At 46.2% G+C, this 26,275-nt stretch overlaps 2 protein-coding genes across 7 annotated transcripts in view; both read right to left on the bottom strand.

The window, feature by feature from the left end:
- The window catches only part of HECTD4 (HECT domain E3 ubiquitin protein ligase 4), a 69,565-nt gene extending 63,409 nt beyond the window's left edge, over positions 1 to 6,156 (bottom strand). For all 6 annotated transcript variants that reach the window (XM_030460749.1, XM_030460750.1, XM_030460752.1 and 3 more), the window contains exon 1: positions 5,717 to 6,156. In XM_030460749.1, coding sequence (XP_030316609.1) covers positions 5,717 to 5,890 — 174 coding nt within the window. In that variant the 5' untranslated portion in view covers positions 5,891 to 6,156. The remainder of the gene's footprint in view (positions 1 to 5,716) is intronic.
- A 14,989-nt stretch (positions 6,157 to 21,145) lies between these two features.
- Positions 21,146 to 26,259, bottom strand: RPL6 (ribosomal protein L6). Its single transcript, XM_030460761.1, has 7 exons — positions 26,156 to 26,259; positions 25,224 to 25,475; positions 25,036 to 25,134; positions 23,281 to 23,424; positions 22,378 to 22,426; positions 21,791 to 21,975; positions 21,146 to 21,358 (listed from the first exon to the last, which is right to left on the bottom strand). Exons 2-7 carry the CDS (start codon positions 25,473 to 25,475, stop codon positions 21,206 to 21,208), a joined length of 882 nt encoding a protein of 293 aa, XP_030316621.1. The 5' UTR covers positions 26,156 to 26,259; the 3' UTR covers positions 21,146 to 21,205.
- Between the last annotated feature and the right edge of the window lie 16 nt (positions 26,260 to 26,275).

Raw genomic sequence — 26,275 nt, 5'->3', positions numbered from 1 at the left:
AATGAATGTATAGATGATTCTGGAAGGTTAATACCAGAATCGACAGTTTTAAGGACACAGATGAAGTTTAAATTTCCCCCACAAACACCACTGTATGCATCTTCCTAGCCCTCCACCCTGCTGCTCTGCTGGCTCCCAGCATTTCTGCTCATGGCAACTCCTGCAGCCAGGCAGTAGGAAGCTGTCTGAGTGCAAACACTGCCTTGATTTCTTTTAAAACAATTTTCTAACCCCTCCAGAAAGCTTGCTCTTTGATTCACCTCTGTGTTTGTAAAATATATAAATATGTGCAAACATTTTCATCCTGATGTCTTGGATATTGAAATTTTTGTAGGTTCTGAGCAGCTGCTGCAGACTTCACATCCTGCTTTTAGTGTTGCAGTTGCAAACTACAGGGTAAGATTGTTCTGATTTTTTTCTGCTTCAGGAAATTTTAATCATATCACCTTGTTCAAAGCCTCTACTAATTCATAATCCTGGATGTAGCAGCACAGCTTTTGAGTAACTCATCTGAAAGCATGAACTATTTTCCCTTGTGAAAGTACTAGAAACCTAATGACTTGCTCAGAAATAAGCACTAAGAAATCTCTATCTTCTACTGCATCCACAATACTCTACCAAACATCATTTTGGTAACTGTACAAGTTTACCAAATAACCTTGACATTTGAGATGACTGAAGAGTACAGGCAAGCTGTAAACACACCAAAGAAACCCACAAAAAATCCAAAACAAAAATCCAAACCAGTCTTATAATAGAAAATCTTGTTTCTTTGTTCATTTATTGAAAGATTTCTTTGGCTCTTATTTCAGCAGTAGATGAAAAGGTAAAGAAAAATCTGTATCATCTAAACATCCAGAGTGCAGATCAGAGTGCAGCTGCAATTGGTAAAGAACTGTATTTGGGAAACATCTTTACAAAATCATCCTTTAGAAGTTTTCTAATATTTCTCTACTAGGATAGCTTAAAACCTGCCTTTAAAACTAAGAAGCCAAGAGGCATGATAGTCCATGTAGCAGAAATGTAATGAATTCAAACAGGTTGATTTATGCCAACTGATGATAATTAGAGGAGCTCTGCTGGAGGTCAGGACACACCACATTGGTGGTGGTTTACACAGATTATTCACTGTAAGAATTAAAAAGAAAGCAGTCCAGATTTCAGTCCTCTCAGAAGGTAAGCAAGACATTTACAACAATTTCTGAAAGAATGCCACCAGCTCCTGGGCAAACATAACAGCCCAGGCACATATCTCTAAGGTTATCTGCCTGGGAGGAACTAACTTCTAGAAGCAGCTTCATCTGGGGTTACTCTGAAAGCCAGAAAGTCTCCCCAAGAGGAATACTTGAGTCTGTGAAGTGGAAGGGGATGCAGAGGGCAGCCCAGGACAGCTACAAGCCTGGGTCAGGAGTTGCCAGGCTGGAGGTCAGCACCCCAGGAGGGGTCAGGCACTTAGGAAAAAGTCAATTGTTTCTGCTGGCATTAGGGATTTTTATCTTGACAGAGGTGAAGCTTGTAGATGGAAGGAAGGTCACAGGCAGCAAGACTTGTGAAGCACTGACCTAGATAATTAGGGAACTACTCTCTCCTTCAGCAATCAGGGAAGGGTGACAATATGTTCCTGGGAGTCCATGAGGAAAAGGGGTGAAAGATTCAAGTTTAGGTGATGCCTGCAAGTGTAAATCATTTTGACAGGAAGCACAAATCAGTCACAGGACTGGCACAGCTTGGGACAATAGCACTGGACTTCAGTTGATTGACTTCTCCCTAGAAGGCTATCCCAGAGCATATTGGGAGGGAAAAGGAAAGGACACCACCTTTAAAAAAATTATTTTTTTTTTTTTTACACTGACATTTGGTTAAAAATACATATCTACAGTGCAGAGGGATGGCTGCCCACTGGCATCTCATACTGTCCTACACTAAAACAGCCTGGCATGAGTGTAAACATGAGATGAGTACAGATATACACATGATCCAGACAGCTGCTGAGGTAGGAGATACACTTCCAGCTTCACCTTAAAAACAGAGTTAAGAAAAAAAAATATTTCATTTCTCTGTTTTATATAACAGAGTGCTTCTGAGTGAAATGGAGTGACAGTAAGGTTGTTCTACTTCCCACTGTGGCTATACATTGAAGATTTGTCTTTCTTCCTTCTTATTTCCTTGTAGGGGGGAAAAAACAACAACAAAGAACCTAACTGAGCCTCTCACTACTTAGCTGAAAAATTGCCAAGAGTGCAAATTTAAAACTAAAGCAAACAAATGTGAAGATCCCAAAGAAGGCCTCTTGGAATGGAAGGAGGACACCAGGAACATGTGCCAACCACACTGAGCTGCCCAGATACAGTGAGTGGGGTTTTTTGTTTTGTTTTTTTTTTTCCCTGTGTCATCCTTTGTGTGAACAACCCCTGTCCAGGCCTGGCTTTATGAGGTTACCAAGGGTTAACACATCCCCTGACACTGCTGCTGCTCTCCTAAGGCTCAGCATATTGACTCTGGCTTGCAGGCAGATTAAAACCACATGGTTTAATTGAGCTCTACCTTCAGCTCCATCCCCTGCCCTGCTCCCAGGGGCTGTTGGCTCAGGGCAAGATGTTTGGCTGGGAGGATCCTGAGAGGGCTGCAGTTTCCATTCTGGCACATTAAAGAACAGCTCATCTTCCATTAAGCTGTCCCTCCCGTGCAGGCATTGACATCCAGGGCAGAGAGCAGACAAAATGTCATGGCAACACCTCCAGTTGTTAGTCACACAAGGTTGTCTCCAAGAAGCAGCAGACTTTGGACTTTGAATGTCATTCCTCTGTGTGAAAGACTCTAAGGGTGCAAAGGCTTGCATAATTACTAACTAATCCAGGGCTCCTGGCTAGAAGATTTCAGTGGGAAACCCATTCCATATGCACATCGTTACAAAATTATCTCAAATTAAAAAAAAATAAAATTAAAATGTCCCCTCTCTTTTTGGTAATAATTAGTATTTGTTAATATGCTGACAGTCTAAGAAGCTGGCATGTATCATTTACATAAAAACTACAACCAAAGCCCCACACACACTCTTTAAATCTGAGGATACTCTTGAACAAGTTACCTTCACATGAAAGAGAAGGTTAACACTTTCCTAACCTAGCACTTTGGGATTAAAAAATCCATATATACACACACATATATATAAATAAATTACATAAAAGTTGTATGGGAGTCAAAATTAAAAAATGATCCATTTTCATAAGCTTTTCTTGGCATAACACCAGTACCCTAACATTTCTTCTTCTGCTTTCCTTTTTATAAATAGAAAAAACTTTTGAACAGAAGGACAAAGGAAACACATCCAGATACACTGACAGCATTCACCAATAAGCTCTTTAAAGAGATATTTAACCAAAACAGAACAAAATTATACTCTCCACCCCCCAAAACAAATCCTTTTAGGTATATTTTATTTTTTAATGACACACATCATATCAGGAATCCAGTCAGGGTCCTGACCACCACTGATGAAGCACAAGAAGTTTACTAATCAAAGCAGCAGCTGCAGCATCTCCTGTTCTTGTCCAATAACACATCCCAAGAGATTTCTATTTGGATTATGTTCAAATATATTTATTACATTGCAAGTAGGAGTAGAAACAGTGCAAATGAGCTATTCAGTGTACAAGTGGATGGCACAGCCACACTTCAGTAAGATGCATGCACCTATTTCCACAAAATGGCTTCTCAAAGCCATCCCAGATTACCAAGGTGGCCCTTTATTAGAAAAATAATAATAATAATAACAAAAATTAAAAATGTAAAAGGCAAAGAAAAGTTATGAGCTAAATAACTTACATTTACACCACTTGAAATTTCATTTTGACACCCCCCCCCTCAACACTAAAAATAAAAACCATTTTACAAACAAGGTCTGAAAAATAAGTCACTTGTGGTCATCAAGTCTTTCAGTGGAAGGAAATAAAATACTTTAATATTCTGTGACTTAAGACTAGAGATCAACATGAGTACCACAGCAGAAAAATAAAACAAAACAAAATCAACAAATAAGACTTTTTAAAGTTTCACAGTACAAACATGCACAACAGAAAGGAAAAAAAATAATCTCTGGAGCAGGAAAAATTATGTGAATCAATAGCACTGGATTGCTGAAACACTGACTGTAGAAGTGTCATAAAGGACAAGACACAATAACACTAATTCCATCCCTATATCCTGAAAATAATTCTAATTTCACAGACATTCCTAGCACTAACATCAAATTCTGGAGAGCTCAAGTGTTTGGTTTGGTTTTTTAAAGGATCTCCTCTTTTCCTGGGATACAAGGTGAGCAATGCTGTGGGAGCACAGAGGATTATAACACAGTTATCTGATTCAATGCTGCTTCTAGAACTAGGGAATGGGACTGAAATAAATATTTTCTTGAATATTTCTGCTTGCCAGGGTGGACTCGGATCCCAAGGGAGAATCCTTCCATGTTTATAGACCCGGAGATAAATCATCCACCTTAAAAGTCTCTCTCCTCCTGTTCATGTGATACTTGCCAACATCCATTTCATGGGAGCAGCTCAGTGTTCCCATCCCAATCCTCAGTATCACATCACAGAGAACAGAAATGGCACATTCAGCAGAAAAAAACACCTTTTCCTTAGGTAAGGCTGTGGGGAAGTTTTTGTAAACACCACAGAGACAGAATCCCACCAAACACTGATGTCAGAACTGCAAGCCTGGCTCATGAGTTCTTCTTAGCAACACCCCAGTCAGCAGCTAAAGCCTCATGAAAGGGGCTGGAGGCCTAAATGCCCTAACCCAGCACCCAGATAAAGCTCTTGCTGAACCATCCCCTCTCTGCTCACACCACTCAGCTCCTCTGACAAAGACCCTGTGTCATTGCAAGCCACACTGCTGGGGAAGAGGGCGGGGTGAAAGATGAGAAGGGAGGCACACGGGGAAGGGAGGAAAAAAAATATATGTAATTTTTCTTTTTTTTAAATTGCAGTCTACAAAATAGATGCAGCCTACAATCTGTGACATTCACCGGCTCCTCCTAAGCTACCACAGCTGTGCCAGCCTCCTGCAGCCAAACCCGGCAGCAGTTCTGAGAAGGTAAAAAGCTGGAAGGAAAAAAAAAAAAATCTCAGCTGCCCTCCTGGCTCTTCAATAGGAATCCCTGAATTAAACAGCCCGAATTAAACACCCGGACACCCCAGCACCATAAGCATCTTACGGTAAGGCTGATTCACGACAAACCATCTCAAAGTAACAGCAAAACAAGACGGCAAACCCGAAATAAAAATAAATGAGCCAGAGGCCACCTTGAAATCCGCGAGAGGGGCTCGGATTTCCTAACGCTGCAGATCCAAACCAGGGAGGTAGCACCAAACACTTCACCCTCCATCTTCACGGCCGCTTCACCACCCTCCTGCCCAGCTCCACTCGTTATTTATTTGAAATAAACCAGATGGACTTCAGCCAAGCGGACAGCTTCAGAACCAGCGAGCTCCACACTCCCAATCCTTCACCTCACAGCCGCATCCCCCTCATCCTCCCCTCCTCACCCTGCCTGCGGTCCCCCCCTAACATCGGCCTCTTCCTCTCGGCCTCAGGGCCCCACTGTCCCCCCCTTCCCTCAGGGACTCTTCTTTTTCTTCCTCCTCATCCCCCTCCCCACCTTCCCCTCGCCCCTACCCCCATCCCTCCCCTCAGCCCTCGGGCCCTTCTCCCTCACCTCCAGCTCGGTGTCTCCGGGCTCGGCCACCCCAATGATCTCGCTGGGCAGCTCGGCCAGGTCGGTGACCCGGATCAGCCCGTCGTGCAGGAAGATGGTCTCCTCCTTCACCGACAGCCACTGGGCCGAGTCGGTGGCCGCCGTCGCCGCCGAAGCGCCCGCCGGGGACCCCATGGCGCGGGCGGCGGGGGGGCTGCGCAGGGCTGAGGCGAGGCGGCTGCCGCTACCCCCCCATGGCGGGGGCAGGGCGGGGGCAGGGGGGTCCCCAGCGACCTGGGTGCCGGACAACCGGAGCGGGGTGGGGAGCAGCGAGGAGCGGCGCGTTGCCACCGCGACGCCGGCGGAGCGGGGACCTCCGGGAGCCGCCGTGCCCGCCCGCAGCCACCACGTCCCCGCTCCCTCCTCACACACACAGGTGACAGCGCGACGCCATGTTGGGGGCTGAGGCGGGCCCGGCATGCACCGCGCAAGGAACAATACACCCACCCCCCCCTCAGCCCGGCCCGGCCCGGCCCCGCCGGGACCGCCCCCCCCGGGCCCCGGTGCCGCCTCCCGGGCCGCGGAGCCGCCTCCCGGTAGCCCGCCCTCAAGGGCGGATCCCGCCGCTCCTCACCCCCCCGCTCTTCGCTCCGCACCGGGAGCCGCTCCCTTCATCGCTCACCCGCTCTCTCCCCTCCCCATCCCGCCCCGGGACCGCCCTCCTCAACTCCTGGCCCCGCACCGTGGGCCGATCCCTTCAGCGCCTCAGTCCCGCTCCCCTCAGCGTCCCGCACCCTCACCCATGGCCGCTGCCCGCAGCCGCTGCCCGTCCCTCAGTCCTCAAGGCCTGGGCCGGGACCTGCGCTCCCAGCTCCTTGCCCCGACGGTGAGGCCGTTCCCCTCAGAGTTCCCCCCTTCAGCCTCACCTTCTGGGGTGGTCAGGGCAGCCCTAAAACTTCCCTTTTCTCTCCAGGACTGATCCCTCTTCGCACCTGACATTCCTCACAGGGTAGATTCTCCTTTCCCGCCCTTCTCCTCACTCCTTTTTTTCCCGCCTCCCTCTCCTTCCAGAATGAGCTCCCTTTCTCCCTTCCCCTCTGTCCCACCACCACCAGCTCCTCGAAAGAATCCTGTAAGTTCTCAGGGACCCTTTTCCCCTCAAGACTTTGTGAGCAAGCAGGTACGTCCCTTCAAACCCAGCCCTTCAAACCCATCCCTTCTAACCCACCCCTCTGGGTTTATCTGTGTAAGGAGGATGCCAGAGGGTGTGAAACAAAAAAGGTCCCAACACCGCGGTATGTGAGGGAAAAGGGAGAGCCCAACAACAGCTCTGAGCCTCGGGCTCTCTCTGGGGCTCCATGGGGTGACTTTCCCCACCTCCCATCACCCTCAGACCTGATCAGAGGGACACAAAGTGTCCCAGGCAGCTGCACCTGAGTGCTCAGCCAGGTGTGTGCCTGGGAGGTGAATCAGCTTCATGAGAAAGATATGATGACATACGATGGCACAATGTATGATGTTAAATATTTCCAGTGTGTAATTACTGGGGGGATTTGCCAGGCACGTGGCTGCTGCTCATGGAACTGTGACTGTGCACAACAGAGCAGAGATGGAGCTCCACAGATTTATTTACCTGCTTGGTCAGATTAAATTATTTCATATATCAATATAATAACAAACGTGCTGTGCAGCTGGAAGACAAGATTATTCAAAGCTGCAGTAAAATTGTATTTACCACCAATGCTTTATGTCCAATTCAGTCTGGTTGGGAAGCAGCATCTTCTCCATGCAATGGGCCACCACTCAACTAGTGACTCACATGAAGCTGGTTTGGATCCCTGATCCAGCAGGATGAGCCTTCCCACAACTGGGTAGTTTGTATTTGAGGCCATGTCAGACAATTTAGGGTTCAGGTAAGTTCATACAAGCAGTTGTTTACAGATCTGTGTGATAGCTCAGTAGGATATCACTTCCATTTCTGAACTGGAAAGCAGAAGAGTCTCCAGAGTTGTATTTTTTTGTTATAGAAATAAATATTATTTGCCTCAGCACTAAAAAGTGTAATTTTTGAACAGGACCAGTTTCAAAGTTAGTATCAAAGGCTTTTGTGAGGCACACAGTTCATGTGGATCTGTTGTTTTTAGTCAAGACAGGACAGAGAGAACAACATCTGCAGATGGACACATCCATGGAGAGGAATCCCACCCTGATCCCCCCCATGGGAGCCTGGCAGGTGCTCAGAAGAGAGAGAATTGTGATGTTTGGAGATTTCCTGGCAGGTGGGACATGGCAGCTGAGGTAAGCTCTGTTCACAGGTCTCTGAGGCATGGGAAGGCTGCTGAGGTTGAGTCACACTATTGCCATCCTTTCAAGATAGTGACTGGTGGTGTTCTGCTACCAGAGTAGGAGTTTTACATTGTTTTCCTTCATTCATTCCCATGAAACAGGGAGCAGTGGAAGAGAAGCACAAGGTGTATGTACAGTTTAGTGGGAGTAACACTGAAAACACAAATAAAAACCTTTCTTTAGATTGGGTAATGCTGTTGTGGTTCTGGTTGAGTGTCTCCCCCAAGGTGGATACAGATAGCAGAGCTGGGGGTAAAATGTGCTGTTGGCCTCACAAGCAGCACTCCTGCAGGAAGGTTTGGCAACAGAGAGGATTTGCAGTGTTTTCTAGAGGTGTCTGAGTTTTGGGTGGCTCTGTTGTTCTCCAAAGGACTGTTTCATAGGCTGGGTAACCCCCAGGCTGAAAATTCTTTGTCTCCAGCTCTCACATGCTCTTTCCAGGGTGTTCTGGACTGCTTTATCCCAGAGGAATATGGCTGTCACAGGAGCTCCCAGACTGAGGATCAGGGTTTGATACAGCTGTCAATTTAATCCACTAATTGCTTTGAAACACAAACCAAGGCCTTGCTGGAGAACAAGGAGCTGACTCAGAGCTAGGCCAGAGGTATCTGGGACTCTGGGAGCATTCAGCCCAGGCTAAGCACAGGAAGAGGTGTCTGCCTAAATTACAGACCTGCCAGAGGCTGTGCTGTGGCATTTGGCTGGGGGTTAACAAACAATTCCTCACAGCAAGGATCCTGATCCAGGTGTTTTTGTGTGGTAAGTAACCTGAGCTGCCCCGAGTGAAAACCAGGCCACTCAGCTGTGAACTGGGGGTAGTGCAGACATTTTAGAAATCCATTTAAGCCAGATTTGTGTGAAGGCATCACAAGCTGAAGAGAGGGGGTGGTGATAATAATTTTAGAGCTGTTTGCTTCTTTAGAGGCCTCCTGAGTTGTGCTGACTTGACAATTCCAAGTTAAAAATCAGTTATTGAATTAATCTAATGCTAATGGAACCTGTCCTGCCTCAGTGCAGGTAAATAAAATACTTCTGAGTAAATATAGGATTTAGTAAATTATTTTAGGTGCCCACTCTTCAGGGATTAACAGCATGTTGTGCAGGCTTACACAGCATGGAATGGTAACATAGCCTTCTAATGAAATTTTCAACATTAAGGCTTTGTAATGAATCCAGCAAATATCATGCAGTTTGCCTGGCATCTGCTGCAGGAAATTTTGCATAATATAATGTAAAAAGTGTTATTTCTCTTCTGCATCTCCTCAGAAACTGCCATCCACTGGAGGTTCAGTGCAGCATTCAGAGGTGTAACTACAGAGAAGTCTTGTGTGGTGTTTTGAGAGGTGGTGTGACTCAAAAAACAGACTAGAATAACTTTGTGACACAAACCACCGAGCTGAAGCAAGAAAAATCTCTTGCTTTAATTATTTTTGAGCAGCTGGGTGTCTGCTGCTGCTGCTGTGGCTGTGGTCAAGCCTGCCTCTGGTGGCAGCATTCTGGAATGAGCTCCCTGGTCCTGCAGCCCAATGTGTCCTTGGGCCTCTCTCTTAGGAGAGGATGCTCGTGGTCTGTGGGCAAAAATTCACTCCTGTGAGCAGCAGATTCACTGTTTGGGCTTCAAATCGACCATTTTCCCACTCTGTAGTGGAGTTTAAAGGAAGATTGTCTTGCCCTCCAGTTTAATTTTTCATTAATATCTGTAACTTAATGGGGAAACTCTCTGCAGCTGAAGGCTTTGCTAAAAATCTTTGTTAATTTAGAAATGGCAGCTTCATTTTTAGTGACCATTGTGGCCCTAAGAAATGTGTGAAACAGAAGAAATAGTTGCTATTTTTATGTGGTCTGCAACAAGCAGATTTCCATAGCCTGAATCCTGGCTCCTCTGCCTTGTACATGTTATTTAGGGAGCCTGAATGCCATCATTAATAAGGCCACAATGCATGGAATAGTGGCATTTCTTGGCACACTAACTGTGATTAAATAGTTGAGTTTCTTCATTTTTCTCCAAGTAAAAATAAGTAAGGACTGAGGTGGAAAAACCCCAGGATTTGATAGAGGAGAAAGAACAAGCTGGACAGTGAAATAAAATAACTTCAGACTTCAGAAATTTATTTTAATTGTGGAGGAGAAATATCAACATTCTCCTCCTCTTGATACACTAACAGTAACCTCTGGAGAAGGCTGTGACTGATAGCAAGGTAGGCTTGAGGAAGGAAGAACCAAAATAAAAACTAATAAAAATAACTTTAATAAGGACAGATTTATTATAGGCAACACGAGTATGAATCACCTGCCTTGCAAACATAGCCACAGCTAAATTGGACATGAGACAAATTATAGAATCATAATAAAAATACTGGAATGTTTTCTTAAAGGCACCTTAATCCTGTGTGCTCACCCTGGGACAGCTCTTGGCTAATCTGGGGTGGTGGAGACTCCACCTGCAGTCTCTCCCATTGTTGAATTCTCATTACAGTCAGGGAGTTTCCTAATGCTTAACTGAACTCCAGTTACTGTCATTTAAACCCTTTTCTTTTTTTTTTTTCCCCCCCATCTTTTGTAGGCACAGAGCACACTTTATTTCCCCCCTTCTTTGTGCTTCCTCATGCATGAAGCTGTGACCACAGTTCCTCTGCTCCATCTCTGCACTCAATAATTCCCATCCTTTCAAACTTCCTCTGTGGGCCTGGAAGTCTGATCATTTTCCTGCTCTTTGGGACTTCCTCCAAGTTATCCACCAGTGTGAAGAGGTTTGGACAGACTCCTGTGTCTTCTCCTGCTAAGTGTCTCAGCATCACCTTGTAAATGAAATAACAGCTTACAAACTTATGCTTAAATTCTCTTTGCAGTCCTTCAGATGCAGGGACAAAGCAAGCTGGCATTTAGCATTACTCTCTGTAACCTCCTGTTTGCTTAATCAGGAATTTAATGCCAGTAGCTTTCTGTGGAGGGAAATATTTATATGCTGCCCCTCAGTGAGGAAGGGTGCTTGGGAGCTGAACAGATCCCTTAGTAGTTGTCCTGAATTTCTGAATCTCTAATGTCTCAGAAGACTCATTATTAATACCCAAAAATAGGTAGGTTTTAAATACAGCTGTTCCTGACTGGTTTAAAATTCAGTCTCCCTGAAAACTGGTGCATTAAAAGGGGGGGGAAAATAAACAAGGAAAAAAAAAAGTTACAATAATCTGCTCACTATTTTAAAGATATAAATGTAACAAGGTAGATTTATATAACATGCAAATGATTACAAGGTCCACTTCATGAAGTGTTTCTCAGGGTTTGTAATTTTAAGTTGACAAGATCCCTAATAGCTTGGCAGAGATCTGAGGATTTTAAAATTAGTTCTCTGGAATGAGTTACAAAAATGTTATTTTTACTTCTTTATCAATGCACTCTGCAGGAGCTGCAGTGTTTGCTTCCTCTGATCCAGGAGAGGAGGAGTGCTGGGCAATGAAAGTGGTCAGCATGGAGGTGGAGCTGGTACTTAGACACAAATCCAAAATAAATCTGTCATCAGAATGATCTCTAGCTTTGTTTTATCCTGTATTTTACTAAAGTTTTATTTAAAACTCTTGGAGGGAGGTGACACGAGCTGATTTTCTATTAGAGTCTCAAGAAATAGTTTGAGTATCCACAGCTGTATTTCAATTATTCTCTATAATTTTCCAAGTAAATTGATTGAAATACTGATCCTCAAAACCTCTGTGTTTGGGAGCTACTAAATTGATAACAAGAATTCCAGTTAACTGGCACAGAACATACAGACTTTTTGTTTTTATTTTTAGGACTTGTGTCTCAAAAGGTGTCCTTTGTTACAAGGCAGACATCTAAAATGTCTTTTATTTATTTGGTTTTGTGTTTAAAAAACCACAGCTTTAGTTTTGGTAAAAATAAAACCAGTGTAAGTTGCACTTGAGCTCACAGCCCTAGATCACAATTTTAAAGCCAAAAAAAAGGGGTAAGTTAAACATGTTGAAGCCTTCACATCTTTAAAATAAATGTATTTCCCTTCTTCCTTCAAGTTGTAGGAAGACTTCATGCTGAGGAGGAGGAGGAAGAAGAGGAGGAAGAAGAAGAGGAAGAAGAAGAGGGAGAAGAAGAGGAAGAAGAAGAGGAAGAAGAAGAGGAAGAAGGAGAAGAAGAAGGAGAAGAAGGAGAAGAAGAAGAAGAAGGAGAAGAAGAAGGAGAAGAAGAAGGAAGGAGAAGGAGAAGGAGAAGGAGAAGGAGAAGGAGAAGGAGAAGGAGAAGGAGAAGGAGAAGGAGAAGGAGAAGGAGAAGGAGAAGGAGAAGGAGAAGGAAGGAGGACGAAGAGGAGAAGGAGGAGGAAGATGTTCCCATCACCCGAGGCTGGGGGAAGCGTGGGGATTGCAGGTGCAGAGGGAGGTGGGGAAGTGGCAGAGCTTGGAGTTGCAGGTGCTGGGAAAGGGGAAGAGCTCCATGTGGCCACCACAGGGTCTTAGGAAACTGTTAACCTGGTTAACAAGCCAGCTGGTTAACTAGCTGTGGGTGGTTGACATCACTTTGTATTCAACAAGAGCTGTAATGAAGCAGATCTTTAGTTTACAAACCTCACATCCCCAAAAGAAAAGAGTTTTCTCTCCCCACCAGGTTACCCCACACAGACATTGTTTTACAGTTGACTGAGAACCAGGCAGGGTTTCATGGAATATTTATCCAAAATATTTAATCCCAGTCAGGATAAAAAGCTGAAACTTTCACATTTCCAATGTAACATTTTTGGGGGGGAATGTACATTTCAGGACAGTTAACTTATTTCACTTTTCTTCAAACTTCAAGCTTTTCCAAGCCAGGAGCTATTTACTCTTCATGGTTTTCCTCTGTGACAAAGCAGAATTTACAAAAAATTGGAAATTAATGCATTTTGGCTTTTTCACTTATCATTGATAAATCTCTTGATTTGCTATAGAAAACACACCAAGAGTAAAATAAATTATAAGTTTTCATGGCTTTTTAGAATATTAGAAAGCCAAACTGTCTAGGAAAACTTCTAAACATCAGGCTAGCTTAATTTCATTCATATAGCTCAATCCAGTAAGGTTCTAGTCAATCCAGTAAGGTTAAGAATATTTAGCCATGGAGAATTTAAAATACATACAATAAATACAATAAAATGAAATGTATGAATAGGGAAGTGGGTGGAAAGCAGGGATTATTCTGACTGGCATGAATTTATCAATACTACTTATTTTTTCTTACCTATCATTCTGTAGCTGCTGTGAGATTCATTCAGACCCAAAATCTCACTGTGATGTTTTGCAGGCAGGGAACAGAACTGCTGAAAAGCTGAACATGGAGAACCTCTGCTCATGAAGGGCTTTGGCAATGCACCAGGCAAGTGTCTGATGGTGAAGGATCAGATTGGTTTCACAGTCCAGTTGCTATTTTCTATATGCTGCTCAAAGTCATTTCCATCCTCATGGCAGGGAGAAAGCAGAAGGATATGTAGGAAGGAAAAAAAAACACCAAAAAAGAGCAGTTTTGGGAATTTAGTGTAATAGCTTGTCCCCAGGGAGAGGCAGTGATGGAGGGAATGAAGGAGGAATTACTCAAAGATGACAAGAAGCAGTATTTTGCCAGCTTGCTTCCATCAACCCTGTTTTGGAGGTGTCATCCAGAATGAAAGGCCTGAGGCAGCTTTTTGCTACAAAGGGCTTGAGCTGGGTCTTTATAGAAGTTGTAGATAAAGGTAAAGCATCTGTTCAGTCACTCCTGCTGAGTCAGCAATATTGGGAATAAACCCCACACCTCACTACAGGTTATTGGTGCAAAAAGAACTTAACCTGTCATCAGCACAGCTCTGGGGAAGGGTCACTTGGGAGGGTGTTACAGAGGAGGGAGCAGTGACTGGAGAGTCTGAAACAACAGGACACAAATGGAAAGAGTTCAGGCAGGATTTTGGATGAGGATTTTAATTGAGGTGGCATTTGAACTTTTGCTGTCTTTGTCTTTTACTTGAAATTCACAAATCAGTTCCAAGGTCCTGTCAAGTCTTAATTAGCAGGTTTTTGCAGCACTAACTCTCCCTTTTTCCTAAGAAAAGGAAGCCAGGTCAGTGAATCCCTGGCCTGAGGAAATGCTGGAGTCTGGACTGATTTTCTCCTCAGTGGTGACAGGAATTCAAAGCAAACTGAAGGGCACTGAGACCACACAGTGCAAACTGGAATGTTTTCTCCTCTGGGGAGGAGAATTTTGCTCTCTGTGGGGTGTTATTTGCAGCTATAAATGCCCACATTTCCTAAGGTGCTCTGCCCATAGTGCCTGCCTCCCCTTCCTTCCTTTCTTGCAGCATTTCTTCTGCTTACTTTCCAGTATCAATTTCCTGTAATTTCCAGCCAATAATTATTTCTAAAGGAAGAGTAAGAACTATTGTGCAGTGAAGTCACAGCAAGTGAACAACTCGATGGGATACAAACATGAGGGAGACAAACAGAAAGGATACATATGTCTGTTGTGGGTTTGTTAGTGGAGGAACGTTGCTGATTCCTCCTGAGAGGTGCAATCTTTTCATGCTCACTGTGACTCACCTGTTTTTCCCTCTGTTCCCTCACAGCCAGATGGCATCAACCAGTAAAGGCCAAATAATTCCTCATTCCACAGACATGTGGTGAACTGGCCCTCCAGTGAAGCCAGGATGGTCAGGAATCTTTTCATGCTGCTACAGGTAGGACAGTTTCTGTGTCTGTAATGTGATGGAGTTGAGTTTATGGATGCTGCAGTGGGATGCCAAGTGCCAATCAAATCCTGCTCTTGACAGGGAAAAGTCAGCCTTTTCTGGACTTCATTTCTAAACCTTGACTTTGTGCTTCACAACCTAGCAGTGCTTCTTTAGAAAGAACAACAGCACAAGTAGCCCACTGATAAACCATGAAGAGCACTCAATTGGCCTTCAACTAAAATAACTCCATGAACAATCAATCAATGGAAGAACTGAGAGCAGAGCTATCTGTCAGCCACCCAAAGCCAACTATTTGGAGGATTATCCCAGCATCTCCACCTTCATTAGTTTATTGGTTCCTAAACAGACAGCATCAGCTCAACCTTTCACATGCAACACAGTGACCCTGTGATGGGTATTGTGCTCATTCCTCCATTCTTTCAGGTTGTTGTCACATGGCTGTTGATTGTGCAAGAAAAACACATTTAAAAAAAAAAAAAAAAGCCATTTCTTAGACTTGATTACTCAGGCTTGGTGCTCTGGCCAACTGAGTGATGTGAGAAGTTGCAGCTTGGGGTGACAGGATGGGAGAGTGATGGAAATTCTAATGAGTGTTCTTTCAAATCCCCAGGAGACCATAGCTCTGGCTGGCTCATGCTGAGACACCCTTCTCAGGTACTTGTGCAATCAGCTGTTATTTCAGCAAGCCCCAGCCACATAATTTGTGACATTATTCCTATTATTTTCTTTTTATTTATTTTTTATTCAAGCAGTTAGTCAGTTTGGAGTTTAAAGGGTGGCTTTTGTTAGAAGACAGTTACATGATGATGGTAGATGTTGCCTTGATGAAGTCCTGATATTTACAAAACATAAAACACTCTTCTTTCCTAGACTGCTGGGTTAAGCAAACAATAGATTTTTGTGCAGAGTGCTTTGACCAAAACCAGTATTTTGGAAAAAAACAAAAATTCACTTACTTCAGCAGTCCCAAAATGAGATTTTCCTTTTTCTGCTTCTGTGTCCCTAGTGTATGTGTTTGTTTTGGTTTTTTTCTCTCTCACTCACACAAAGTTCTAGATTTCTAATGCCATCTTTGCACTTCCTGTGTCAGTCCAGAGGGAAGCCATGCAGATAATGTGCAATGTACAGAAGCTTTGCCATGTGCCTCTCATTTGAGTTGCTGTTGTTGCAGTTCTGATTCTGAGAGGCATTTGTTTGTTGGGGATTTTTTGCTTATTTTAAGGAACAGTTATGGTAACCCCCTCCATCTCTCTGAAATTCCATGAAGCTGACCTGACCTTCATTCCAGAGAAGCAGTAGTTTGAACCCTGCTTTTACCTAAGCAACTCCAGTGAAACATTTTGAGGGTGCATCATTCTTTCTGGTCTGAAAATAACCTTAAAAAAAATGACATTACAAGTGATTAATAGGAATATGAAAACATTTTTTCCTCATGCCTCCTGTGCACGAAGTATTTTTATTTTTCATTACTAAATATTGATATTATGTCAGCAGGAGAAGATGGGAATAATGGATCAGGCTCCTTCCACAGTGTTATCCAAGCACAGACATTTTGTTTCTTTATGGACTTTAGTGCACTGTCATAAACTGTACATCTGCAGAAGTTTAAAATCCTTCTTGAGACCTGATGTGAGAAAGTGTTACTGCTGTTTTGCAGGGATGTGAGCACTGCCCTCACTGACATTAAGTTATTTACCTCAGGATCACACAGAAAATCAGCAGGGCTGAGGGAAAAAAAAAACCAAAACAATTGCTTTAATCTCAAGTAATATTTTTATTACCATGCTTCCTCTCCCCTTGTCATAATTACTAAGTTATTTCTGGTGTAGTGTGATCCATGGTTAGATCACAGAAGTTGCTGGCTGTGTGTGCAATCTATCACATAAAGTCATTTCCACTGAGAAAGATAAACACTGAAATAATGGGGGAAAACACCAGGCCAAAAGGAGCCAAAACAAGGCAGGCAGCTGAAAACAATGGGGTTTGACTCTTCATCTGCCAGAGGGTCTGAGCTAAAAAAAAAACCAAAAAGCAAAACCAACCAAACAACAAACAAAGCAAATAAACAAGTAAGAAATGCCATGGCTGCTTCTTGGCAGGTGTGTTCAGTTCCACACAGCCCTCACAGGGCAACCCTCCTGTGTGACTCAGTGCAAGTGTTGACTTCAGCCAGTGGAACTGGAACTGTTCAATTAGTGGCTTCCTGAACAATGAGGAAAAAAAAAAAAAAACCCAGTGAGAACAATTATGAATAAGATCCTTATGAAAATATGGATTTTAATTGCTCTAATTGCTTAAACAATGAGGTGTTGAGTGCCTCCTGTAATGGAGGAGACCTGGAGAAATCAAATTAGCAGGTAAATATTTCCCCTTTTCCTGCATCCTGGCATTCCCACACGTCCCTGGGAATTTCAGATGCTGCCTCCAAACCAACAACAGGAGCAGGAGCTGTTGATACTCTGCACATAATTATGCCATTTGTGTGACCTTCACTTTAGGAGGAAAATGTAGTGGAGTTTACATTCTCCTGCTGTGTAGTTCCAGACCTCTCAGACTAAGCTGTCCCAACGACCTTCTTGTAATAGCTGATAAAACTGTAGGAGCCCCTGATATCTCTGTGCTGCTTAATCCCCCAAACAGCACAGGGAAATGGTGTGATCTCTGATCCCAAGGGAACTTTGGGACACCTCAGGAACAGCCTTGACAGTGAGCCAGGGACAGGGCACAGCTCTGCTGCTTCCAACTGAGCTGCAGAATGGCTCACCTGGAGTCCTAAGTGTGGAACAAAGAGTTTTGACCTTAAAACCCACTTGATTTTAATAGTGACCAGGAGGCCCTCTTCACTGAAAAGCAATGGAACAAGATGTACTGATAGAGGAATATACAGAGAACCTGGAGCAAATCCTGTGAGTAAAATCCATTTGGATGGGGTTTCTCATGCTTGAATCGTCTCAACTGAAAGGGGAATCAGTGTTTGGAGAAGAGTGAAAGGAATTACCTTGCCCTTGCTAGAAAAGGCTTCCTAGGTCAGATCTGCTGTGGATAATTTCTCACCTGGCTTTGCCTCCATTTTCTGAGGCTAAAGCAGAGCTTCTTCCTGGTGCTGAAGACAAAGAAACTGTCCCCAAATTCTATTTATTCCTTATTGATCTTGCAGGGAGATCAAGAATGACTCTGCAGATGTGGGGCTGGGTGTACCAGTGGCAACAGTTCTATGAACTGGGAGAGGAAGGGCAGGAATAAGGTGGAAATACAGTATGGAAATAAAGATCAGCTGCCCCTGTGAAACAAGGCACATCCTATGGGAATAGCATGGATGAGCTCTAGGAGTATTTCCCTCAGCACCTTACCCAAACAGTCTGTGTGGTTGTCCTAGAGAAGCACCTTCCTTAATTCAAGTTAAAACTAAGTGTGTAACACCTGAAATGCCAGAGCTCATGTTCTCTACCAACCTGGCACTGAAAAGCACTTTGTCTTGCCAACCTGAAGCTTCTTTGAAACCTTAACTTCTCTGAAGGCTCCTGGTGCCAGAAGCAGAGGTGGTGTCTGCCTCCCTGAGCCCACAGGGCAGCACAGCAGCTGGGACACAGCCTCTTCTGGGCTGGACTCAATCCACCAGATCACTTCAGAGAGGCAGCTAATAGGTAAAAAATAGGTGCCTGGAGATGAGGAGGCATTGCATCTTATTACCAATTCCCCAAGAAAGCCAACATCCCTCTATTTTTCCTCTCAAAAGGATGCTTTATTATAATTACATGTCACTTTATTAGGCAGCTGAAGCAAAGAGCACATTTGATGCTAATGAAGTGCTGCTGTGGTTGAGTCTGTCACTATTTTTGGACCTGCACATCTCCAGCACTTTTGATTGGGTGAGTGAGGCTTTGGATGTCTCTGGCTTCTTCTGTGGGGGATGCTCAGTGAAAAAGCAATGACTCAGCCAGCCAGGGCTGCAGATCTGTTTACATGCTCAGAACAAGAAAAGCTGCAGGACAGCAAGAAAGCACAAAAGCTCTTTATGTAGTAGAAGGGTTTTTCAGGTAGTGGACAATGTAATCCAGATCAAAAAAAATCCATCTGAATATTCACTTTGTTTCCCTGTTGCTCAAACTGTCCAGTCCCTGCTTTTCCTCTTTTCCATCCCCCCACCTAGAGCATTTCAGAGAAAAGCCAAGTTTCACAGGACTCCAGGAAATTTTTCAGAGGTTAGGAGGGAGACAAATCACAGCTCCCCACCCGCTGCCTTTGTGGGAAAAAAAATCCAAAAACAAGACAGATAAAGCTTTTTCAGTCTCCATTTTCTGCAGCAAAACCTGAGGAGCTGCTCTGCACTGTGGAGGCAAAGCTTGGTGTTAAATTCTGCCTTGCCAGCTCCCACCCCCAGGAGCAGGACAGCTCCCCTGTCCCTCTGTGCTGACACCAGCACTCAGCTGGTCTCACAGTGACTCAGGTCAGACACCTAAACCAGCAGGGAAATAAATATTCATTCCTCCTCTCTCCCAGCTGGCCAGACAAGTGACAGGAATGGGGTGAGGGAGGCAAGAGCAGCAGGTGAGATGTCTCACTCTGTCCCAGGACCTGCTCTGTTACCAAACCACTTCCTGGCAGCACACTGGGAGACAAAGCCTCCTCCTCCTTCCTGAGCCAGCTGAAATGGATTCAGGGATCAGTGCATGGCTGCTGATACACAAGTGTGGAATGTTGTCAGAGTCATCAACAATTAGAAAAAATACCCTTGGCTCCAGATGCCTGGCTAAGTGTCCTGTTAATACAACTTCCCCTTGCCACACCAAAAACCAAAGAGAGCTCCTTGCTGGGTTTGGACTTTTCCCCTGTACATGTTCCCATGAACCATTTTACTTTAACTCAGCTTTCTGTGCATATTTCTGTGCACCTCACTCACTTTCTTTGGTGAACTCATCTTTGTCCCACAGCAAGATGCTGCCACACTTTGCTGTCTTTTAAGAGTGCATTCATGTGTCCAGGCCAGTCCCCCCACTGCAGTAAAATCCCACATCCACTTCAGAACCCCCTGACTCTGCCCACTGCCCACCAAACCCCACACAGCAGATGGAACTCATCCCACATGTAGTTCCTTTGACAGGGAAAAATAAAGAACATCCTGCTGGGCACCCCAGGGCAGGACCAGGTCTGCATTTGGACACAGCTTGCTCACAGGCTCCCCCTGCTGAGCCACACTCACACTTCATGGTAATTATCCCGAGGAAGGTGATGGGGGAGTTCCCAGTTACTCCCAACACTTACAGGGGCTGATCACAGCCCCTCGGTGCAGGAATCCAGCACCAGATATTCTGTGGGTGGTTTGGTTTGGTTTTGGTTGGTTCTCAAGCCAAATCCCTCCCGCCCCACGCTGCAGACTCCCACCTTGTTACCCCCTTTTCCCTCCCCTTTTCCCTCCCCCTGTATGAATTGATGAAATCTCTACTCCCTGTTCAGTCTGACCCCCCCCCTGGTACCTTCATCTGAGAGTCAGCAGGAGCACAGATGGTGCAGTTACATAAACCTTGTTTCCTGCACATGTCTGGCTAAGAACCAGCCCAGCCCTGCCAGTTTTTTAAAAACCTCAGGTTTTTTTAAGTGGAGCCACCACTACTCAAGCATCCTCTTCCAGGTACCTAGGAACTGCCCTCAGCAGAGCAAACCAGACACCACCAGCTCTCCCAACTTGCTTTCTGCCAGTTCCTGAGATAGGAAAAATTGCTGAGACTCCAGATGTCCCCCAAAACAGAGCTCTTGCCCTCACAGAAACAACTTCTGCTTGGAAGTGACATATATTGCAAATTTTGTTATGGTTCCAGGGAGAAGCTACTCTGCAAAACTCCAGTTTAGAACATTCCCAGTGTTTCCACTTCAAAACACATGGCACAACTCTTGAAATGCCTCTAAGAAGTTGCTGGATTTGCTGAGGCTGATGTGGTGATTGATGGATCAAAGCTGCTTGTCAGAAATAAGCTTTAAAATGTTCAGGAGGTACCTAGCAGAGGTACCTAGCAGTGGCTCCTTGCTATGGCCTGGTTCCTCACAAGAGATACCTGAAGCACTGGTTACAGCACTAAGGGTGCAGAGAAGTACAACTGGGCTGGATGTTTATTCTGGAATGTGTCCTGGAATGGAGTCAGTTCCATTTGTACATCCTCTTTGCCAAAAGAAAATGTTTTGTAATTCCCCCCTGCTCAACTCATTCATAGTTAAGGCAACTGAAATTCCACGTTCTTTCTGGTTATAGTAGAATGGAAAAAAACCCCTCAAAACCACCCAGAACACCCCAAACAAGGAATCTGCAGTTAACAGTCCCACAGAATTCCAGGCCACAGTTTCCTTATCCATTAACACAAGATTTGTGCCACACATTCTACCTCGGATCGCAATGAAGACACCAGAAATCCTTGGGGTTTGGGTTTTTTTTTTTCTCTCCCTTCAAATTTAATGTGGTGTTTTCAGAAGAGTTAGAACACCAATTTGTGAGGATAAACTCCATTTGAGAGACAGAATGTAGAACGTAGGTACCCCCTGAGCTGAGGCACCTTCTTGATCCGGGCCAGGACCTGCGAATCCACCGCCTTCTGGTCCGTCTTGCGCTGCTCCGTTATCTCGTATTTCTAGAAAGTACAAAGAACACCCTTAAAATCCTGCAGGGTGACTTCAGACAGAGAGGAGAAAATTCAGGGCAAACCCTGAAATTCTGACATTTTCAGGAAACCTTTTCTCCATTTGTTCTAAATATGGAAAAGGTGGCAGGAGACCGGAGGTGGCAGAGGGAAGTGCAGCCACTCTCTGGCTTACCCCGCAGCTCCTGGAGCCAACCCCATGCTCCTGGCACTACCCAAGTGTTTCTTGGTCAAAATTTAACTGGAATAATCCCCAAATTTAAAAGGGGTTTAGCTCAATGCTGCTGGATCAATTCTCCACACCCCGAGTGGCATCACCTCACTTTCTCAAGAACCACCTAAAAATTCCATTTGCTGGATGGGATTTCCCCCCTTTCCTGCCTGGTTTTTAAGTAACAAAACCTGCACACTCCTGCTCCTTACCTCTTTTTCAGTGTCAAAGATCTCTCCTTCCTGGTGCTTGGGCTTACGGAGCCTCTTCTTCTTAAAGTAGGCATCAGTGAGATGCTTGGGGATCTTCACCCCAGAGATGTCAACCTTTGTGGATGTGGCAATAACAAACTTCTGGTGTGCCCTCCTCAGAGGGACACGATTGACAGCCAAGGGTCCTAAAAAGGAGAAGAAAAACAGGAGAGAGAACAAGGTCAGCTTGCACTGCTTCCAAGTTGAGTGTTTGTCCTGGGGGACACGACTCCTTTCCTTGGATACCTGCAGCTAAAATGTGAACAACCAAAGGCTGTCCCCATAGCTGCCAGAAAAGCCTGAAGATGCTTTTGTGGTTGTGTGATTCCAGGTTTTCTGGCTTAATTCCCTCCTCCCTGGGAAGCCACAAAATGGATTCCATGTAGTTACATGAACCCATGATGCACCAACCCCTCTGCATGCTCACCTGCAGCACTGCCTGATGCTGGAATCAAACTTCAACTCAAACCAACACCCCCAAAAAACCAACCCCAAACCCACAAACCCCCCCAAACAAATTACCAGACTCAAGTACAAGTTTTTTTTACCTGTAACAAGCAAGAGGCCAGTACCAAGCTGCTTCAGGAAGACAACACGCTGGAAAGAGACAAGATGTGACATCAGCACCTGACCCAGGACCTTGTCTGGTGTCACCAGCACACACAGAGGACACAGCACCCAACCATGGGCACAGCTGGGTGGCCCCAGGAGCCACAATCTGAGCACAGCTCTGGTCACCACAGCTCCCCACGTGCTTCATCATCTGAGGCTCAGCAAAGCCAACTGCTTCATTGTTAAAAGATCTTTGCCACCCTGCCACCCAAATTCTCTGTACAAGTGAAAGGCAGGAAGCAGACAAACCCCAGAAAGGTGCCACCATGTGTCACACACTCAGAGCCACTCCCAGGGACATTTTCTTTGTTCTGCTCAACTTTTCTTTTCCTGACCAGAATTCTGTTAAGCAATGTGACAGCAAAGCCAAAGAATTCAAAAAAACAAAGGCTGTCAGTTAAGACCTGGTAGCAAACCTCATTAAGGTGAAAATGCAGGTTAATGTAACAATTAACTGTTAGATAATTAAGACTGGAAATATAATTTTTCCTTTGTAATAGCTGAGACTTGGGTCTAAACCAAAGTGTTAGATAATTAAGACTGAAAATGTATTTTTTCCTTTGCAATAGCTGAGACTTTGGTCTAAACCAAAGTTGTTGCTTTGCTGCACATCAAGACTTCCTTAATTTTATCCAAACAACTGGCCTGGCCAGTTTCCCTTCCAGCTTTGGGCAGGACATCCCAGACACAATTCCCAGAAATCCAGATTTGCATCTCATGGCTGAGCAACATCCCAGGATACACATCCCTACTCCACCACAACAGTTTCAGGACAGAAAAGCTGCAAAGCCACCAGGAGAGGCCTGGCAGGGAGCACTGTGGGGAGAAGTTCCACTCACCTTGCCCCTGTGACGGCCGGTGAGAAGGATCAGGACAGTTCCTGGAGTAATGGAAGCCCTGAGCCTCCTCTTGTGCTGGGAAAAGGGCTTTTTGCCATGACTCAGCAGCTTCCTTGGAACATCCTCAGTGGGATAGTACCTGGGCTACAAAGAGAATCATAGAATGGGCTGGGTTGGAAGGGACCTCTCAGATCATCAAGTCCAACCCTTGATCCACTCCCCCCGTGGTTCCCAGCCCATGGCACTCAGTGCCACATCCAGGCTCTTTGGAAAGATCTCCAGACACGGAGAATCCACTACTTCCCTGGGCAGCCCATTCCAATGCCTGATCACCCTCTCCAGAAAGAAATTCTTTCTCATCTCCAACCTAAACCTCCCCTGGCACAACTTGAGACCCTTTGTGCCCTCTTGTCTTGCTGAGAGTTGCCTGGGAAAAGAGCCCAACCCCCCCCTGGCTCCAACCTCCTTTCAGGGAGTTGCAGAGAGTGATGAGGTCTCCCCTGAGCCTCCTCTTCTCCAGCCTCAACACCCCCAGCTCCCTCAGTCCTTCCTCACAGGAATTCTGCTGGATCCCTTCACAGCCTCCTTGCTCTTCTCTGGACCTGCTCCAGCACCTCAATCTCCTTCCTGAGCTGAGGGGCCCAGAACTGGACACAGGACTCAAGCTGTGGCCTCACCAGTGCTGAGTACAGGGGCAGAATCCCTTCCCTGGACCTGCTGGCCACGCTGTTCCTGAGCCAGCCCAGGATGCCATTGGCCTTCTTGGCCACCTGGGCACACTGCTGGCTCCTCTTCAGCTTCCTGGCAATCCAGACTCCCAGGTCCCTTTCTGCCACTCTGTGCCCAGCCTGGAGCTCCCCATGGGGTTGTTGTGTTGAACCTCATCCCGTTGGGATCATCCCAACTCTCCAGTCTGTCCAGGTCCCTCTGCAGAGCCCTCCTGCCTTCCAGCTGATCCACACTCCCCCCCAACTTGGTGTCATCTGTGAATTTGCTGGTGATGGACTCAATCCCCTCATCTAAATCATCAATAAAGATATTGAACAGAACTGGGCCCAACACTGATCCCTGGGGGACACCACCAGTGACTGGGTGCCAACTGGATCAGCACCATTCAGCACCACTCTTTGGGCCCAGCCCTAAAGCAGGGTGCTGCACCCAAGACACAGGGCTTGCCCTACAGCTTGGATTCCAAGAGACAAAATGGCTTTTCCCAATTTTTTCCCTCCAACCAGCACTTCAGGAACACACTGACTGCTGTGTGCAGTGATGCAACACAAGTTGAGCTCAGCCCTGCATTTCTGTCCCAGTGGAATGGGGATCCTTGGGTGCTACTGCTCAGCCATGGCACTGGGCTTCTTCAGACAAATCCCAGCAATTTTCCCCATTCCTGGATTTCATCTTCATTCAGAGCATCCCTGATTTCAGTTACATTGATTATAACCAATTCAGCCACAAAACTCTTTCATTTCCTTGCTTCATCTTTCCCATTTGACTGGTGACAAGGTACCCAACACAAAAACCTGGATGCTGTGTGGCCACCTGCAGCACCTGCTCCCCCTTTTCTCTGGGACCACTCTGTCCATTTCCCAGTTATTATTTCCCCCCAGTATCACCCATTCCAGGACAGGCACAGCAGAACCTCCTCCTCCTGCCCATACCTGCTTACTAACCTTACCAGCACCCTGAGGTGCACCATTAAATCCCAGTTAACCCAGAACAGCCCCAAACTTTCCCCCTCAAACTTTTTCTTACCATTTTACGGATTTTAACCACCCTGCTGCCTCCATTCTTATCTCCCCCAACAGGCTTGGTGATGGTGGCACGAGGCTTTTCTTTCTTCTTCTTTTCTATCTGTAACAACGGGAAAAAACCACATGGAACTACCAACCAAAACCACCAGAAAAAAAGCCTGATTCTTCCAAGAGGAGTCCTTGCCCTACCTTTGTTTCAGGAGCAGTGTATTTGCGTTTGTAAAGAGCTTTCCTGGCATACATGGCTGACCGGGAATACCTCCCGATGCCCCGGGCCAGGACAGGGTTCCTGCTGGCATGATGTTTCCTGATCCTTTTTTTCTTGTCCCCTGCTGCCTTCGGGGCTGCTTTCTGCTCACTGGGTTTTTTCTCACCCGCCGCCTTCTTGCCAGGCTTTTTCTCAGCTCCTGCTTTCTCGCCTGGCTTCTTCTCACCCGCCATCTGCGGGTACAAAACGAAACAGAAATCGGTACCGAACTACACGGAAGGTAGTTCAGAAGGTTCAAGTCGCAAACCCCCCCTTCCCCCAAAAAACAACCCAAGAAAGAACCGAACCGGACCCTTTGCATCGCCCCCCCCGAGAGCTGCTGCTGCCCAGCTCCGACAGCCCCGGCACCCCAAGAGCTGCTGAGTCCGGGGTCACTCCGCTTCCTGCGCTCCCGTCCCTGCCCCACGCCCCAACCCACGTTATTTTATCCCAACCCCAGAGAACGCAGCCACACACCGAGGCCTCCCCCGGCCCCGGGACTCAGCTCCGGGCCTCCCCCGGTTCCCTTCACACCGCGGGGCTCCGCCAGCCCTCCCTGGGCCCCCACTCGGCCCTGCGGAGCCTCCACCACAGCCGGTTCCGCCTCCCGCTTCTCACCTGGGCCCCGGGAGGCTCCGGCCCGGGCGGTTCGGGCCCAGCGGGGCCTCCGCCACCAGACACAGCCTGGCCCGGCCAGAGGCGGCTTAGCCTCCCGCTCCATCCCCGCCCCGGTACCGCTCCCCGGGCCTCCTCGCCATCCCCCCGAGTGCTCCAGGGCAGCTCCGTGATCCCAACGCAGCCGCCCGGAGGCAGATGGCGGCGGATACCGCTCGCCGAGCCCCAGCCCTGCCCGCCGCCGCTCCGCCATCCTTACCTTCCGGGGAGGGAAAGAGACCTACATCCGGGCACCGGGCGCCTAAAGAGAGCGCGGCGTCTGACGTCACCGCGCCGCCCGCGGAGCACGCTGGGATTTGTAGTCCAGGTGGAGCCGCGA

Source organism: Calypte anna, chromosome 15 (assembly GCF_003957555.1).
Source record: "Calypte anna isolate BGI_N300 chromosome 15, bCalAnn1_v1.p, whole genome shotgun sequence".
In the NCBI taxonomy this organism is placed as follows: domain Eukaryota; kingdom Metazoa; phylum Chordata; class Aves; order Apodiformes; family Trochilidae; genus Calypte; species Calypte anna.
The sequence above is the reverse complement of the archived record's forward strand: the minus strand, read 5'-3'. Positions and strand labels throughout refer to the sequence as shown.